Source organism: Petromyzon marinus, chromosome 61 (genome assembly GCF_048934315.1).
Source record: "Petromyzon marinus isolate PM22_M1 ecotype Great Lakes invasive population chromosome 61, UKy_Petmar_22M1.pri1.0, whole genome shotgun sequence".
NCBI lineage: Eukaryota > Metazoa > Chordata > Hyperoartia > Petromyzontiformes > Petromyzontidae > Petromyzon > Petromyzon marinus.
Genome location: NC_133727.1, coordinates 7,831,405 through 7,849,612, shown reverse-complemented (window position 1 = coordinate 7,849,612; position 18,208 = coordinate 7,831,405). Strand labels below are relative to the sequence as shown.

Here is an 18,208-nt window from a genome sequence, read left to right as displayed (position 1 = left end):
GACCACAAGTATTGTGGTTAATGCACACATGATTCCTTATAAAAGGTTTCAGTTTTGTTGCCAGAAAAACGGGGAAAAACCATATTATATTTTGGTACTGGCAAAGGAGGTCTAATGATGGTTGTGACTACTTTGTTAACAAAATGAATGATCTATTTCCACCTCCAAAATGTAACGTTAAATAACAATTAGATACATTGGCCCTTTGTTGGAAAAAAAACCCAGTCCAGAAATTGCCCTGCTTGAACATATGTTACTGAAAAACATCGGTTTCAGAAGATTCGTGGGCTAATAGTCCTACATTTTAAATTGTTTATTCGTGGCATTAAAACTCTTGTACAGTAAAACCTTGGATTGCGAGCATAATTCGTTCCGGAAACGTGTTTGTAATCCAAAGCACTCGTATATCAAAGCACTCGTATATCAGTTGTGATCACGTGACGCTCGGCAGTACAAAGCTGCTCGTATTGCAAGACCCTCGCTCGTTTATCAAATTAATATTTATTAAAAATTTTGCTCGTCTTGTAAAACACTCGCAGACCAAGTTACTCGCAATCCAAGGTTTTACTGTATATGCTGCTCTCTAACAGCACTTGGCCCAGCGGTCTGTTAAGGCTATACGGGGGATCTTTTTTGTCTCCGTGCAGGTGTTGATCCAGGGGCTGCAGCATTTAAACCGTGCGATGCACGACGACATCGTGTGCGTGGAGATGTTCCCCGAGGAGCGCTGGGTTGCCCCCTCCTCGCTGGTCCTGCACGATGAGGGCGTCGCAGGGGACGTTGCAGAAGAGAATGAGGAGGATGTGGTGAGTGGAGCGTCAACACTGCCGAACCAAAATCAAACCCAGACACCTGCAGTGTGCGTGTCTCTCTCCCCGTGGTCGCATGGATTTTTCTCCAGGTCCTCCGGCTTTTCCCTCCACAGTTACAATCTCACATGCACTTAGAGTATTTGGCTGCTATCAATTTCAAATGTGATAAGATACTTCATTGAACGATCATTTGTGGCCAGGTCACTTAAAAAGAGCTATATAGCTCTCAGGGTCCTTACCTGGTAAAGTTAAAATAGTTTATAATTTTTAAATAGTTTTAATATAGTTTAAACAAAGAATATCAACAAAGACTCAACCACTTCAAGAGAGACTTTAAACATAATGAACACCGTGTGACCAGACAACAATCCACATTAGAGATGCTGTTAGCTTGATTTTGCGTTTATTAAATGACTTTACATTACATTACTTCAAAATCAAGTCAGGAGTGCTAATCATTTCGTACTATTTTTGTATGTACGTAGGGGTTATTTGACCATACTTCGGTGTGGGTTGGTGAAGGGGGGGGGGCATAGATCAGGAGCATAAAAGGACAGGACAACAGTTCATTTTGCTGTACTGCGCTCTGCTGCCTGCCATTTTGGCGCAGAGCCTATACCACCTGTTATGCATATCCAGGCTCAACACGGCGTCGCTTCCACGGTCTGAGCTCCTTTTTAATGTTTATTTTAATTAACTTAATTAGAACTCAAGAGATCAGGACACGTATCATTTGCGAGAGTGACCTGGGTCACAGGGTGGCCTCTATATTGAAAACTAATTTCTTTAGAACTGCTTTTTGTATTTAGATTGTAGTCCTTGCCACGCACCTCTTTTTAGCATGGTTGGCTGTGTACGGTGCGAAATAAGTTTTACATGCATACATACCACAGTGACAAAATGCAAACATAATAAAGTACAGCAAGAAGTTAATTGAAATTGGCACAAAAACAACCGTGGTTTATGAAAAGTCGACAATATTTCACAAACATAAATAAGTGTTAGATATTAAATCGCATGTAGTGCAAGTTTGCTTGGGTAGATTATTTATAGACTGATCATTGCACGGTTATACTTAGAAAAAACGTTACGTAAACATTAAACACATATAGGGTGACTGATGTGCTAAGCAGGTAAGAGAAAATGTCAATCACAATTGCAAGTGAAATCATAAAGAATCGAGAGATTAAGCATCAAATTGTGAATTAGATGGGAGGGTAACCTTTGTTGTAGATAATATTGGTCGCAAAAGCCTACGCGGTTTTTTTTTAAACATGTGGTGTCTGATGGGCGTGTTCCGGTTGATTCTATCAATCGCCAGAACTGTTTTAACTTATCAATATTTACGGAGGACTCCTCACTGTGATCTTTTGTCATTTTAACAAAGCGTCAGTCTCAATATTGGCATTGATGAGACACAGCATGAAACCACATCCGCAGGTTAAGCGCTATTGTTTTGGATTGCTCCTTCCCCTTCAAGCCAAATTGTATTGTGTTATGCAGTGAGCTGGTAAAAAAATAGTTATTTCATTATTTCAGTGTGTGAGAGAGACGCTACTGTGGTGAGTGCTCATTTGAGTTTGCGTTGTCATCTCCCGGTGCTATTCCAGCTGCTGCTGCTGCTGCTGTCGTCGCTCTTGCTTAGATTACGCAACACGATGTTTGTCCTTTGTTTTGGTCTCCAGCTGAAAGCCGAAAGTGGGAAGATGCGTCGGCCCACTGGCAAAGTGGTCGGCATCATCAAGCGGAACTCGAGGCCGCTGTGCGGAATGCTCATGCCCAGCCCAATCAAGGAGGTGGGCTGATCTGCGTGTGTGTGTGTACGTGTGGGGAGCGGTGATGTAGCGGTTAGCGCGCTGCGCTACGAATCCTGGGACCCGAGTTGGATTATATTTATCGCTCATAACCAATAAACAGCGGCAAATGTCTGTACGTGTCTTGGGCCTTTCCCTAGTTCGACTCGGCCATAAATGAGTCTCTGATGTGGCATGTAAACATCAGCGCTGTGGAGACAAAGGCGGTCGGGCATGGTGCTGGCCGTACCCACCCCGTCGTTTGCCGTACCAGCTTGAATAGGTGTGTGCTGACGGCACTCGCCCAAACAGTTTGTTGAATGCCTTACTGGGGGCTCTTTGTGCGTGTTGCAGGCCACCCGCCACCTGTTCACGCCCGCGGACCGCCGTATGCCACGAGTGCGGGTGGAGACAAGACAAGCAGCGTCCCTGCAGGCCCACCGCATCGTGGTGGCCATCGATGGCTGGCTGCGACACTCCCGCTACCCGAACGTACGACTGCACCGTGACGCCCCGCACGCCGTGACACCTCACCCGTCCGTCCCGTGGTCGGCATCGTCGGGCTCATCCTTCTGTCACTTGACGCGCGGCCACGCGGCTCTGTATGCAATACAGCCGTCGAACCCAAAACACAAACGGTGACACGGTGAATTGGAAGTCAGGGTGGATGAGCTGGCACCACTGTGATTTTTTTGTTTGAAAGCATGGCAAACTCACCTGTGATTCAACCTAGGTTATTAAGGTGTTGTAAGTTGATAGTCTCAGCCCAGTCACCAATAACTGCACCAAAAACGATATTAAATTTGGTCGTGCACTTCGATTGTTTAATTTCCATCTCTGAGAAAACTACTGCTTTTGACTGCCATGTGATGAACATTACTTTGATTGGCAGAGTGGTTGGAAAAGCACTGCCCCCCTACAATTTGGACCGCATTTCACTTCATGGGATCTTAGAAGTAGCTCTGTTATGTCTGCTCCTGTGGGTCATCCTTGACCAAGAAGGGTTTGTATAGATTGCTTGTCTTGTGTGATACCATTAACACAATGAGAAAAAAAAATGGTGAAAAGCTAAATATATTGTTAAGATGTATTATTTGGGTTGTATCTTTGTTTAAACAGATGCCGGTTAATATTCTACATCATGAACGTTAGGTACAAGGTTGGCATTGTGGTTGTGCTTTTCATACCTATTTGCCACTGCACAACCGAGCGGCACCATGGCTCGCACGTTTTAGTCGGCTGCAGGTTGTTTATCCACTGCAAAAGCGGATCCATGCCATGGACGGTCAATGCTTTGAACAAGTCTAGGCACATGCAGATGACGCTGTGGTGCCACGTCCCCGTGGTGTACCGACTGCCGTCACACAATTAACGTGTCGCTAGCCCCGCCCCTGGCCCTGCTCGGCCCCCGGATAGATTTGGATGCCTTGTGGGGCCAGCATATCACGGTTTGGTTCTGGTTCGACACGGCAAAAAGCCAGTGGGTGACCACAGACACCTCGAGAGCTCTGCGCTGTTTGGGTTCCAATGTACCGGTGGAACAGGGATACCGGTGACGATTGGCCACATATGTGCATATGCATGTTGAACTTCTTCCGTACCATACGTAGACAACCGTGCTAATCGTCGGTGTACTTGTGCAGGGCCATTTTGTGCGCTCTCTGGGCGAATGTGGGGATAAGGAGACGGAGACAGAGGTGCTGCTGCTGGAGCACGACGTGCCACACCAGCCCTTCAGCCAGGCCGTACTTGCATGCCTGCCCCCTCCCACGTTCAGCATCACAGCAGAGGTACGCATGAGACGTGTGACGATATGTCAATTCATCGATTGAGTTCAATTCTTACGCCTGCGGTGTGTTGGTGTGCTTGGTCGTGCATGTGAGAATCCTTTACTTCAATGTTCTTTATTACAAGGCCCACGGGCCACTGGTGGCCCCTGGGTGGCCTTTGGTGTGGCCCACGACGTGTGGCCCCCGACGTATAGGCCCCCGACAATAGACAAATGCGAAAACACCCCCCATCATCATCATCGTGCTGTCAAACCTCAATAGTTTCAAGATGTTTGGCCTGCGTAGAATACCTTCTAGAGGGCCTCTCTGGAGCTCTCCCTCCAGTCGAGGTCCTTCCGCTGCACTGGCATGAACGAGAAGCCACGGGGCTCTACACCTTTACCGCAGACCGTATATAGAAAAGCCGTCGACCTGAAAGAAAGTCGATGGCTCGGACACATCATCGTAAGAAGAGAGGAAATTCACATCGGAGGAAGGAAGGCGACAGACTTATGGAAGCACCAGGGCGGAGACCCGAGAGGCAGGCCTCGAGAGATGCGGATCAAAGTGGTGAGCCAGGATGTGGAGGACTCTGCAGTAGCCGTGGAGATGGTCCAGTACAGAAATGAATGGAGCAAGGGGACTACAGACTTTTTTCCTATAACACTGTACTTGCGTTCCTGAAGAACACCGAATGGTGGAAAAATCGCATAATAAATAACAGGGTAAAGCACAGTCGGCGATAACACGTGAGATGCGTATGCAGGCTTAACAAAGACGTTCAGTTTTTGTAAAACTCTCGTTTGCTTTCACGTGTATTGTATCGGTGCCTTGCTATGTTAGTGCAGTTGAGGTTTCCGGATGGCTGAGAGGTCAGAGCGTTGAGCTTGCACCTCTGAGTTCACAAGTGTAGCGAGATGAACCGGGTTCACAAGTGGTAGTATGTATGTTGAACTTCTTTTGCACCGTACGTAGCCAACTGTGCTAATCGGAGGTGCGAGGTAGGACATGAAAGTAGTGAGTTGATGGTCTCTGTCCAGTCAACAATCATTGCACAAAACACAGGTTCTTTTTTTAGGTAAGATCGTGTAAATATGTAAATGTGTCATTAAACCCACCCCCACCCGACACAGCCAACTAATAAGGGTTGTCACGTAAACAGAACATGCCAATTCGTCACGAGTACAGCACACCGGTGTGTTGTACCAGTGACGAATTGGCCACGTTCTGTTTATGTGGCAATCCTTACTAGTCGGCTATGGCGGGTGGTGGCGGGTTTAACGACACATTTATGTATTTACACAATCTAACCCAAACAAACCTGTATTATGGATGATATTGGTCACGAAAGCCTACGTGTTAAACTCACTGCACGAAAGACCACCAAATTACATTACACTAAATTTGGTTAAATTCCAGCTTTGAGAATTTAAAAAATATCAATTGTACTGTCTTTGGGTGAGCGTAACCCTCAGTGGTCATCGGGAGCCACGTAGACATCTGTTGAGTTCTGGCTTGGGCTTGGATCAGGCGTGGGCATTGTGTAATTGCGAGGACCCCATGGTTCACCCGTGGTGTGTTCATCGTATCCCCGCAGGCGTCTCTGACGTACGCAGAGGCTCAGCTAATGATGGACGACGCTGGACGGAAGGACCCGGTCACCAGCAGCTTGCGTGGCCTCAACTCCCTGGCCAAGATCCTCAAGCAGAGGCGCATTCAAAACGGGTAACTCATTGTCAAGATCCTCATCCCCTCCACCGCCACTGGAGCGCTGAGCAGTATGAATGGGTGCACCACATTTAGTCGATCGGCAGGTCGCCTGTGGCGCGGTAAAGTGTGGTTACTCCCGTTTCTTCTAAGACATCCGGCCAGCGTGGAAGAGTAGGCTAAAATACATTGAGAGGGACTGTAAAACGGTGTATCTCTAGAGGGGCCCCCTCTTATGGGAGCCCCCTTCCAGCAGTGGCTTGAGCACGCAATTGCAAGGCTGCACCTGTAGCTTTTTTTGACCCCATGATGCATGAGGCTTGGGTGAATACCATGCACAAACAAGTGTTACAGGATTCATACTCTTCGTTTTTTTTCAGTAAAGTCACGTAGGTAAAACTATAAAATAAAATAACAACTAAATTAAATCACGACGTTTCGGGCGCAACACAAGCGTCCTTCTTCAGGTGGGACAACCACAGCCAGAAACAATTTCTGAAGTGGGCAAAAAAGGGCTGTTGTAACAAGCGGCTATATAGGTAAGAGAGTGGGGGGGAGCAAGGGGGAGAGATAGAGAGGGGGGGTGTGGGGTAGGGGAAGTGGGGTGCTGCAAGAGGGATTAAAGGGGCGAGCACGGCAAAATGCCGGGGGGGGGGGGGGTGGGGAAGTGAGCGGGGCTGGGAGTGAGAGGCTGAAGAAGCTAGAGATGCGGAAATGAAGGCAACAATAAAGAAGTTAAGGTTTTACCTGGTTAATAACATCCTTCTAGATTGGAGTGTTACAGGCTGCTGCGGGGCTACATTGTGGGCAATAGAGGACAATGCAGTGACACAATTTGTTTTACTCTTCTTAATGCTCCCATGTCTGTGCTCCCCCACCTTTGCCAACGCGTACTGACCACCACGGTTAAGTACGGTAAAACCACCCCACGACCCGCATGACATGGGGCGGCCCTCATCCAGCAGTGGATTGACTTAACGAGCTGTGCATGTTCATCTCAAATATCTGAGTTTGTGAAGTGTCTTATATTAAGATTCTGTGTTGTTTTGGCTGGACATGATAATCGCTCATGTCCCTTGTCCACCCGTAGGGCATTGACTCTGGCATCCCCTGAGGTCCGATTCCACATGGACAGCGAAACCCACGACCCGATCGACCTGCAGACCAAGGAACTCAAGTGAGTCTCGTCAACAAGACACCTCCCATGACTGCAATCCAACTGTTGTGCAGATCTCTCTATCAGAATCAAAATATATATTTCTACTGGAAGAATCCGATGAGCTATAAAGCTCTTTTTTCACAGATGTCCAGTTGGGGCAGGTCACAACGTTACAACAACAAACAATACAAGCACACGTTAGGATTACAAAGTATTGGAAAGGTAAACAAATAACTTAAACAAATATACAAATAAAACTAAACTATTTTTTATCTTACCAAGTAAAACCCTGACCACAAATGATAGCTGAACAAAGTGGCTTATCACGTGGGAAATTTATTATCAGCAAAATAATCTAAGATAAAGATTCTTGACCCTTGTGGTTGATGTGTTGTGGTGGCGGAAACTGGTGCGTGTACACAGGGAGACCAACTCGATGGTGGAGGAGTTCATGTTGCTCGCCAACATCTCCGTGGCGGAGCGCATCGTAGGCGAATTCCCCGAGTGTGCGCTGCTCCGACGCCACCCGGCGCCTCCGCCTTCCAACTACGACATCTTGGTGAAGGCGGCGAAATCAACGGTAGAGTTAGAACCCCTTTTAACGACTACCCTTGTTAACTAATCGCTTAACAAAGGGCCTCCAATGTGTAGGCTTAACCGACCATTTCTCTGTTAACGACGGGCTGTTGTAGGTACAGTAAATATGAATTAATGCCACATAGAAGGGATACAATAAAATAATAAAAATATAAAACAATAAAATTCTCACGACGTTTCGACTGCAACACAAGCAATCATCATCAGGTGTGAAAACCACAACAAGAAAATTTGAAAAAAGTGCCAGTTATTTTTAACGTTAGCACCACGGAGAGAGATTTGACAGTTTGTTCAGATGTACGAGTCCATCTATGTTCGGAAAAGAGGAGGGGGGAGACGAAAAATAATGGATGCGTTCTGAAAGCCACCTTAAGCGTGATTAATCAATTAAGACCCGAAATGGTTTATCAAATCTCTCTCCGTGGTGCTAACGTTAAAATATCCGCCACTTTTATCACATTTTCTTGTTGTGGTTTTCACACCTGATGATGATTGATTGTGTTGCAGTCGAAACGTCGTGAGAATTTTATTGTTTTATATTTGTATTATTTTATTGTTTCCCTTCTACGTGAATTTACCGAAAGAACCAAGAATATGAATCCCTGCAGTCACGAAAGCTTTAAATCAAAATGAATTAATGCATTTATTAACAGTGTTTATTTTAATATGATGTGTTTATAATGTTAGTATCTTTATGTATTAATATCCATTGTTTAAATATTATAAAGTACGTTTTTTGGGTGAACAAGGGAAACTTTCGATGGTATCGGAACGAATTAAGCTTTTAACACGTATTTCCTATACTCGCTTAATGACCAAATCCTTTAATGCTCGGGTTCGTGGAACCAATTACCGTCTTTAAGAGGGGTTCTACTGTCTCTAGATTGCTGTTAACCTTCCTTCAATATCATCCCCCTCGCAAGGAATTCAGAGGTCGCCGGGTGGCTCAAATTTTTGTTTGAGGTCTTTTGGTTTAACCGGGTGAGAACTCAAGCGACCATAAGTCTCATTTGCAAGGGTCACCTGGGTCACCCTATGACCCAGAGATTACAGCTGGGACCCTGGCTTCAAAATCCAGCAGCCGCATTGAACATACTGTGTTATCAAGTGTAGGGAGTTGAAGGACTCTGCTCGTTTCCCAGCTACTCCACAGAAATAAGCAACAAAAAACCATCACGATAAATGTAGTACTGTCTTTAATTTTAGATCAATTCCAGCACTGAAATGTTTAAATATCAGGTCGACTTATTGTGATGAACATTATGCTCAAAATGGGTGGGAATGTGCTACCCCCTACTGTGAAGCAGAGGTGTCTTGAAACGATGTCAGTATTGGCCTGAGCGAGCAATTGCAGGGCTGCACCTTTTACCTTTATCTTGAGATGTAGCCGTATAGTTTCCACTCGCCCTTAGAGGCAGAACAACTCAAAAGGTGTGACGAACCACAGACAACGCTGGAAGGCAGCCAGGCACTGTGCCAGATGTAGATTAATCCACTTGCTGTACTGCCTTCTCCTGGCAAGCCAGGTTATGGAAACCTGAATGCCTACAGGAAGTGCGCTGAATAACGTTTTCTTTCCAATACACCACAACCCTTGCTGCTTCCCCAGCACTGAACTACAAGCCACGTGCGGGATAGTCACCTCACAAACGCCGGTGTGCCCGATTTTTTTGCGCAGAACATCGAGATCCAGGTGGACTCGGCTAAGGCGTTGGCCGAGTCCCTGGACCGGGCGGCGGTGCCGGGAGCGCCACCATACCTCAACACTCTGCTGCGCATCCTGGCCACGCGCTGCATGATGCAGGCCATCTACTTCTGCTCCGGCATGGAGCCCGACACCCACCACTACGGGCTCGCCACCGCCATCTACACCCACTTCACGTCGCCCATTCGACGGTGACGTGCTCTGGCGTCAGGCACACGCGTTAAATCGACCTTCGCGATTATTGAGGGGACTATGTTGTTGTGTTGGTGTGGTCTGGGACTGTGCTGCCTTTCCCAAGTTTAAGAATTGATTTATTAATTGATGTACTTATGCAATGTTAATTTGTCATTATGGCACACCTCCGATTAGCACGATTGGATACGTACGGTGCAAATGAAGTTCAGCATACAACTTGTATATCTTTTTTCTATTATTTACTTTTAGTGATTTGTTTACCTTTTCTATTCTTAGCACGCCTATCATTTACCTACTGGACGTCTGTCAAAAATAGCTTTTATCGCGAATCAGATTTCTCCAGGATAAAGATTCAGATTTTGACTTATTTTTCTAAAAGGTCCTATAAACGGGAAGTTTGGCCAATTCCTTAAATGGTTGTTTGGCTTGTGTTGGAGAAAAACTAGAGGATCCGGAGAACACCAACGCCTACAAGGAGGGTGACAGTGTTCCACGTGCAGAATCAAGAATCCATTGCCGTGTTGCAGCGGCGGCCAAAAGTGAATTGCAATTCTGCCATGGATCGCTAACGATTTTGTTGTGGATCTTAAATAAGAACACAGATATGAGCATGCAGCAATTTGCGTTACATCTGATGACAAATAAAAAATCCTCAACAAAGAATTAAATTCATACATTAACAAAGATAATTTCCAACAGCAGATGGTGCTAGAACGTGGTATGTCCAGAGTACAGTATTCTATCACAGCGTTAAATCCATCTGAGTCATTGTTTGCGTAGCTTTCTGGTGGATCGTGAAACCCGCTGAGATCCACCAGAATGAATCGCGGTGCTTGGTGGATTAATACCGCTGCTCCGTTGGCATCTCGTGGCCATACCGCAGCCTGTATCTACTGTAAATTTAATCTTCATATTAAATAGAGGCTACAACAAATTTGAATATTGTTGTTGTTGTGTCCCTGTACCGTTACAGAGACTCGGATGTGATTGTGCACCGGCTGCTGGCCGTGTGCGTGGGCGCCGACCCAACGTACCCGGCGCTCACCGACAAGCAGAAGCAGCAGCAGCTCTGCAACAACCTCAACTACCGCCACAAGATGGCGCAGTACGCCCAACGCTCGTCTGTAGCTTTCCACACGCAGGTGGGAGGCGGAAGTGTGGGCCACGTGGAGCTTGCACGGCGTGTGCTTAGGCACCTGATAATGCGTCCATTCGTCTCTTGAAAACCATTTTTAAGGTCACGAAAGCCGGCATCGTATTGTGCGTGTAGTAAGAATCAATTGTTTTGTATTCGCACGCTTACGTGTGGTGGTGCCGTGGCTGTACTGGTTGGCTACACTTGACATTGCTTTTCAGCATTCTTCTGTGTTTGCTGAAAAACCTAGTCACTTGGCACATTTGCCCATGATGTGACAACTTTATTTGATTGGCTCTGTCAGGTGATGGAGGATTATAGTCAATACAATTGACATTGTACCTTCACGATTGAACTCAAAATAATCCCCATGACATGATGCCAATAGCACAACTGGAATAAATTAGCGGGGGGATGCAGAAAAATACCTTAAATTTTGTTAAATAATTATGGGCTTGGTAAGTGATGCACGTGTGTCTGCTCTTGGCCATGTAGCGGTGATTAACGGCTGTTGTTGTTGTGGTCTCAGTTGTCCTTCAAGAGCAAGGGAGTGGTGAGCGAAGAGGGCTTCGTGCTGTTTGTGCGCAAGAACGCCGTGGTGGTGCTCATTCCCAAGTACGGCTTGGAGGGGACGGTTTTCTTTGACTCCAAAGATCTCAAGCTCAGCGTTACCTTCGACGAGGAGGTAGGGCATGTGTTCACTTAACCGGGAGGCATTGGCATTTCCCGAACGGCTGAATTCTGCATTTAAACCCAGGACTGACTTAATGCACTGGGACCCAAGCCCCCTGACCATCTCTCTACGAATAGGGTTCTATCAGACACACAGACACTTGGTTTAAGGTGGAAGAACGCAGTGAGATACGAAGCTCCGTTTTTTTTGCCATTTGGCAGTGTGGACTATTACAGAGGAAGTTACACCGGTGGATACATTAGAGCCGGATGGCTCACAGGGCTATACCAAAATACACTGAAACTGAATTAAATGATGTAAATGCGTTTCAAATATAAAACGGTCACAATTAAATATGCTTTTAAAATAACTGCCATGACGGAGCCCGTATTGTCACGGAGAGGACATCACATTAAAAATACAGTAAAATCCCTCAGATCCGGAAGAATTATAGAGAAAATATAATGCTTTCTGTAAACAATGAGAAACTCGAAGGGCAGAAAAGTACTTGTAGAATAAAAACAAATGAGGGAAATAGTAGTTGATGCAAAAAGTGATCTCTAGATGGCAAAAAGCACGTTTGTGACCAGTGGATCCGGTCCTTTCCAGCATGCCTTGCATGCCGCATTACATTGTCGCTCTGCGTGGATAATGCACACAGCCTAATTTGGACCAGAAGCTCAAAAGGATCAACATTTGCAGCCATATTTTAGGTATGTTCTTAACTGCAATTGTACACTCCATATAACCTAAGGGGGGTTGCATCTACTCCTTAATGATGGCCAAATAAGGCTTCAAAATTCCTTGGCTGGCCCGCACATCACAATCCCTCGGTTGGTTTGGTCATTGCAGCCATCGGCTTCTCATGCCTGGTTTTCAGCTCGCGGTGAGGTGGCCCAAGCGGTATTGCATTCGCTGTGTGTTGTGGAGGTTTGCGTTTCAAACTCGGTGGCCACTCCGGTTAATACTGTGGTGTGTATTAAGCGTAAAATATTTACAGGCCATCTGCTTTAACAGTGGACGTAAAAAGATCCTGTAACGTTATTCGTGTGCCAGCATCATGGTCCAAGGTTGGCAAATTACATGCAAATTACTTATTTGGGGAGCACATATCAATCGTTCGCCTCCTTTTACAAAAAACGTAGCAGTGACCTTGAATGCAAACGTTTTGAGAATCAGTGAGGCTTTTCTGAGTGACCCATGTAATTGTATGAATAATAACGTTGGGTTTACGTCAATCCGTGCTTGTATGCAGGGCACTTGGCAGAGAGCAGTCAGCGGTAGTGTAGCGGTTAGCGTTCTGTGCTATGATCCTGGCGACTTGGGTTCGATTCCTTCGCACGGTCAACACCAGTGATGATTATCTGAACCGGTCCTGGGCCTCCCCTAGGTTGACTCGGAACTCAATTGAATGCCTGGTGCGGTGTGTAAACATCGCCACTGGGGAGACAAAGGCGGCCGGGCATGGCGACGGCGACCCACCTCCTTGTGTGCCGTGCCGGCCTTCATCTGTGCTCCTCGCCAACAGCACTTGCCCCAACAGTCTGTTAAGGCTACATTGGAGATATGTATTTGTGTTTTGTGTAGGGCCCCACGCTGTGCGTGGAGGGCATCGCGCTGAACATGTTCGACCGCGTGTGCGTGCGCGTGTCGCTGGATTCGTCCAACCTGCAGCACCAGCGGATCCGCATGCACCTCGTCCGCCCGGAGGTACTCACCGTGCGGCACGACGCGCAACCTCGGAATACCACCGATTTGTATTGTGACCATGCTGCTGTTGCTGCTTGCTGCGCCAGCAGTAGTGCACAAAAAACAAACGCTCGCCGCATCGGAACGTCAACGGGCCGAAAATTAATGACACAAGCCACAGCATAGCGCTTGTTGCCATGCAACCCAAACTGTGGGACCGTATAGTAAACCCAGAGAGACACAGAGATACATAGGAGATACAGAGAGACCCATTATGATTCCTAGAGGTTCATAGAGACTCATACAGATACATAGCAGTGCATTAAAAACAAGCTACTGTACGATTGTGGCCATGCAACCCAAACTATGGACCACATTTTACACCACTGTCTGTTGTCCTATACCTCCTGTAACTGGCAAATTGGATATAACGTGATGATGAATGTATGAAGGAACGCATTTTTTGTATAACGCGGATCCGAACTGGATTTAACTCGGTTGAATGAATGGAACTACGTCGCGCGAGTAGGAATAAGCGGTTGTAACGGCTGCCTCGGCGTAGCATCACACAAGGCGGGATGCTGCTGGATGCTTCTAGATGCTACCCACGTTCCTTAGTCTTTGTTCAGCCTGTGTTACGCATCTCACGCGTTATTGCGGACTGCGCTTTACCCCATATAATATATTATTTATTATAACACGATTTTTCCAAAACGCGGTGTTCTTGAGGTACGCAACTACCGTATTATAGAACAGACTGTATATCCAAAGACTATGGGACACTATCCCTACCTATATCAGTTGTGACTGTCCGTGTGTTTAAATCCAGCTTGAAAATGTCGTTATTAATTGGCTTTTCCTGGATTCTGATTGGTTATTACTGTGAGGGGAATCATTATGATTAGCTTTTATTGCATTTTGCATGCTGTGTAAAGTGTCAGTATCACTGTCATTATTGTTATTATCGGCTTTTACTTTATTTCTATTGGCTTGTATCTATACTTGAGTAGTTTTTTAATGTTCAGTGCTTTTTTGAGATATTTCGATATGCAAGGTGCTGTATAAAATAGATTTTTATTATGGCCCTAGTTCATTGCACAAGAAGGGCCATTATCTGAAACGTGACCTATTTAAATGATCGTTAGAGGCAGTTGTTGATGAATGCGAGTTCTCAAGATACCAAGCTAAGTCAGGGTGTGGGAGCCTTGGTAGATATCAGATTTCTTAACAAAACTCCATGAGTCTGTTCTGCATGGGTTTCCTCCGGGTTCTCTGGTTTCCTCCCATATCTAAAAATAAGCATGCGTTGAAACTGGTATTAAGGTACATCTTCTTTGGTTCTTTCGGTAAAGTCACGTAGAATGAGAATAATATATAAATATATAATAATATTGTGTTATTTTATTTTATCAATTTATTTTTTTATTCTCATTCTACGTGACTTTACCGAAAGAACCAAAGAAGATGAATCCTTGCAGTCACGAAAGCTTTAAATCGAAATATGGTATTAAGGTAAGTTTACGTATCGCCATGGGCGGCAGGGTGGCACATTGGTAAACCCTTGCGTCTTGCAGCAAGAAAACTGGGTTTGATTCCCAACTAGAGTGTGTTACTGTGTGGAGTTGTCATCTTCTCTCCCCCTGTTCCTCTAAAGTCTTCAGACTTGGCGAAGTTTTTCAGTGTTATTAAGTGTAATAATAACATATCACTTGTGTTGGAAATACTCACATGTGTGTGTGTGAGAGCATTGGTGTAGTGGTTAGCACGCTGCGCTATGAACCCGGCAACCCAATTCCCACTCACCGCCAACACCAATGAGGATTATCTGAACTGCTGTTTTGCCTACCCAAGGTCAACTCTTTCTTAAATGAGTACCTGGTGCAGTGTGTAAACATCAGCACTGGGGAGAGGTGTTGGCCACTTACCCCCCGTGGGCCATGCCGCCTAACAGCAGCACAGTCTGTTAAAGGCTTATTTGGGTGACTATCTTTGTTGTACGTTTGTGCCATTTGTGTGTCCGCTGTCACAGATTCCAGGCTACAACCCTGCGGAGTCCACCCCATGGGGCTCGCCTTCTCCCCGGCCTAAGAAACCCAGACAGCACTAGTGTATCGTGGATGCGGTGTCAACAAGATGTCGGAGGAGGTGCATGAGTGGGCACACACTCTGGGTTTTACATCTGCAGAGTTAATTAAGTGTACATTGTGCTCGCAAGCAGAGGTGAACAATTGAAAAAAAAAGCAGTGGCGGTTATGAGAAATGCTACCCTGAAGTAACAGACGGTTTGCACTCTGAACTTGCAATCCAGAAGTCACCGGTTCTTCGTTCTCCTGTCGCAGCGGTTCAAATGGTAGCGCAATTTTTTTTTAATTTAGAATTTTTACCTTGCCAACCAGTACAATCAGCCAATGAAGGTGTATACGCGTCAAGATGTATGAAAGGTTTAGGATATCTTATGCCCCACTTCTTTGCCAGCCAAGACACTGACCCCCTTGTGAAGAAGGTGATTTCACAAAAATATTGGTTACTGAATCGGTGGTGTTTATTGACTAACGCAACAGTGTCCAACCCACAAAGCACTGTGATCCATTCTGGTATATCTCAACATGTTCCGTGATCTACCAGCAATATATGACCAACAGTTACCCGGATGGAATTAACCGACTAATAGAACACTGTAGACATGCCAAGTGCTAGTGCGATCTATTGGTTTAAAATATATATTATTAATCCATTAATTCTTAGTCGGGGATTTTGTTTTGCCATCTGCTATATCAAGAATTGCTTTATATTAGAGGTGTTTATTCCTATTTGTCCCGAGATCCACAATCAAAATCTTTTGCGATCATCCACCCATGGATCGCGATTCACATATCGGCTACCACTGATCTAACAGTTGAAAACCAGTTTAACACGTAGGCTTTCGCGACCAATATCCATAACACGGGTTTTTTTGGTTAGATCGCGTAATAAATATTTAAATGTGTCGGTAAACCCGCCACCACCCGACACAGCCAATTCGAAAGGTTTGTCACATTAACGGAACGTGCCAATTCGTTACTAGTAACATCACACCGGTGTCTTGGAGAGCAAAGCCACAACATTTACAATCTGAGTGCGATGTTTCACCAGTAATTACAACCAGCTTCATCAGGCGACAGCCAGATTCGTGGAGAATCCTCGTTCCCTAATGCGCATGCATAATGTGTGTTGATTAACATATAAATAACCCAATCGGCAATGGATACCCATAGTCATATGCATTCATTGATTCCCCTCCCAATTCGCGAAAGAAGTGCTCACAAGTGATGGCTGTCGCCTGATGAAGCTAGTTAGTGCTGGCGAAATGTTGTACTTAGATTGTAAATGGTGTGGCTTTGCTCTCCAACACACTGGTGGACTGTACTAGTAACGAATTGACATGTTCTGTTTACGTGACAAACCTTACTAATTGGCTGTCGGGTGGTGGTGGGTTTTACAACACATTTATATATTTAAACGATCTAACCCATAAAACGTGTATTATAGTTGAAAACCTACAATTGTGCCAGGTTTGGCCTGTCGGAGTGGGCCATTAGGGTGGCCACTCGGAGGGCAAAGCTCTGGGGAATCCGAGCAAGAGCTTCGAAGTATGATTGTGCACGGTGACACCCGCAGGGGTCTCGTGATGGATGGCAAATGGAAGATTTTTTTATCGCGAGAGGATTCCCTGCAAGGGATGTTAGGTTACTTATTCTTGTGAGGATGCCATTTACTGTATGAAGGGGCAGCGGTCAGCTGCATAGAACAGAGTATAAAATTCCCCGAGCTGTTGCTGTTTAAATCGTCGGTTTAACGGAGAATTTCACCTCAGGTTTTTTACACAGCTGCCCCACCCCTCATCGGACTCTGTGCAATCACACAAGGAATGTTTTTGGAAAAAATGTCGGTGTCAGAAAATTTTAAGGTTTAATCGTTTACAAATGCGCATTTCGTTACAGCTTCTCTTGTCCTTTAGACGTGCAAAGATAATTTCTGACAAAATATTGACACGTTTTCAAATTGTTTCGTAAATGGTTATAACTTTGCTCACGTATATACAGTACTTGGGCAATAATTTTAAGCTCCTGGAGTAGTGGTAAAGATTTAAGCGAGTTGATGTCTTTGCGACTTTGTGTAAATGTGTTTAACATTTTTTAGCTGAATCGTATATTTACAAGCATGTACACACGAGTTGCATGCGTTTATATACAAAATTAAACCGATTTATTTTCCATGCATCTTCTGTTATTTTGGTTACTTAAAGTTACGTTTTCCACTGCTGGATGAACATCTCGCCACGTGATGTTGGATGTCAGGTTTAGTTTGACCATACTTGACCATGCTGGTCACTGTTGGATGATAATAATGTCCACTTGCAATGCACCACCGCGCAGTATTCACTCGCCTTCGAATCGAGTCCTGCACCGCCGTTTCACATGCAAATTTTATTCTCAATCCCTGGGCCAACTTGCTCCTGATTAGCATGCGATTTGCCACATTTCGATCTCGGAGGTGATTAAATGCGCCGGCTTCCAGGCTTGTTGAACCGCTCGGAGCCCAATTAACGAAAATTGTTGCCAAAGCAAAAGCGTGAGCTCGAATGTTTGTCCGTGTTCTTTTCAAACCACCAGTCGAACGCCGGCCTCTGCCCACTCCGACCGTGCGGAGGCCCTGGCCGTCGGGGAGGCCCTCATGGTGCCTCACGGCAAACGTGGGGCCCGGGTGGGCGCGTCGACGGTTGATCGCGTACAGGCGGTGCAACTCCCACAAATGAAACATCACACCTTGCTGATCTCGTGTCCAGGAGCATAAACGATCATCACGCAAACTCCGGTCATCCTCGCAGCAGCAGCAGCTCTTGGCCATCGAACAAAGACGATCACCGCTTTCTTCCGATATTAGAAGCTACGAGCTATGAACGACTCGGAGGTTCGAGCAACCACAGCCGAGTGG

At 45.7% G+C, this 18,208-nt stretch overlaps 3 protein-coding genes across 3 annotated transcripts; all 3 read left to right on the top strand.

Moving 5' to 3' along the window:
* Nucleotides 1-2,502: 2,502 nt before the first annotated feature.
* On the top strand, nt 2,503-3,247 carry LOC142906025 (exosome complex exonuclease RRP44-like). The gene is made up of 2 exons (XM_076053397.1): nt 2,503-2,608; nt 2,960-3,247. Exons 1-2 carry the CDS (start codon nt 2,519-2,521, stop codon nt 3,245-3,247), a joined length of 378 nt encoding a protein of 125 aa, XP_075909512.1. The 5' UTR covers nt 2,503-2,518.
* Nucleotides 3,248-7,648: 4,401 nt separating this feature from the next.
* On the top strand, nt 7,649-9,743 carry LOC142906071 (exosome complex exonuclease RRP44-like). The gene is made up of 2 exons (XM_076053510.1): nt 7,649-7,820; nt 9,516-9,743. The coding sequence occupies exons 1-2, from the start codon at nt 7,677-7,679 to the stop codon at nt 9,735-9,737; spliced, it is 366 nt and encodes a 121-aa protein (XP_075909625.1). The 5' UTR covers nt 7,649-7,676; the 3' UTR covers nt 9,738-9,743.
* Nucleotides 9,744-11,337: 1,594 nt separating this feature from the next.
* On the top strand, nt 11,338-17,491 carry LOC142906024 (exosome complex exonuclease RRP44-like). Its single transcript, XM_076053396.1, has 4 exons — nt 11,338-11,343; nt 11,402-11,557; nt 13,133-13,255; nt 15,264-17,491. Exons 1-4 carry the CDS (start codon nt 11,338-11,340, stop codon nt 15,339-15,341), a joined length of 363 nt encoding a protein of 120 aa, XP_075909511.1. The 3' UTR covers nt 15,342-17,491.
* Nucleotides 17,492-18,208: the final 717 nt, after the last annotated feature.

Excerpts from the sequence above, each read along its gene's own strand:
- LOC142906025 (XM_076053397.1), top strand. The coding sequence starts at position 2,519 with ATGCGTCGGCCCACTGGCAAAGTGGTCGGCATCATCAAGCGGAACTCG. Across the intron at positions 2,609-2,959 it reads TGCCCAGCCCAATCAAGGAG|GCCACCCGCCACCTGTTCAC; the intron begins GTGGGCTGATCT and ends TGCGTGTTGCAG.
- LOC142906071 (XM_076053510.1), top strand. The coding sequence starts at position 7,677 with ATGGTGGAGGAGTTCATGTTGCTCGCCAACATCTCCGTGGCGGAGCGC. Across the intron at positions 7,821-9,515 it reads TGAAGGCGGCGAAATCAACG|AACATCGAGATCCAGGTGGA; the intron begins GTAGAGTTAGAA and ends TTTTTTGCGCAG.
- LOC142906024 (XM_076053396.1), top strand. Across the intron at positions 11,558-13,132 it reads GCGTTACCTTCGACGAGGAG|GGCCCCACGCTGTGCGTGGA; the intron begins GTAGGGCATGTG and ends TGTTTTGTGTAG. Across the intron at positions 13,256-15,263 it reads TGCACCTCGTCCGCCCGGAG|ATTCCAGGCTACAACCCTGC; the intron begins GTACTCACCGTG and ends CCGCTGTCACAG.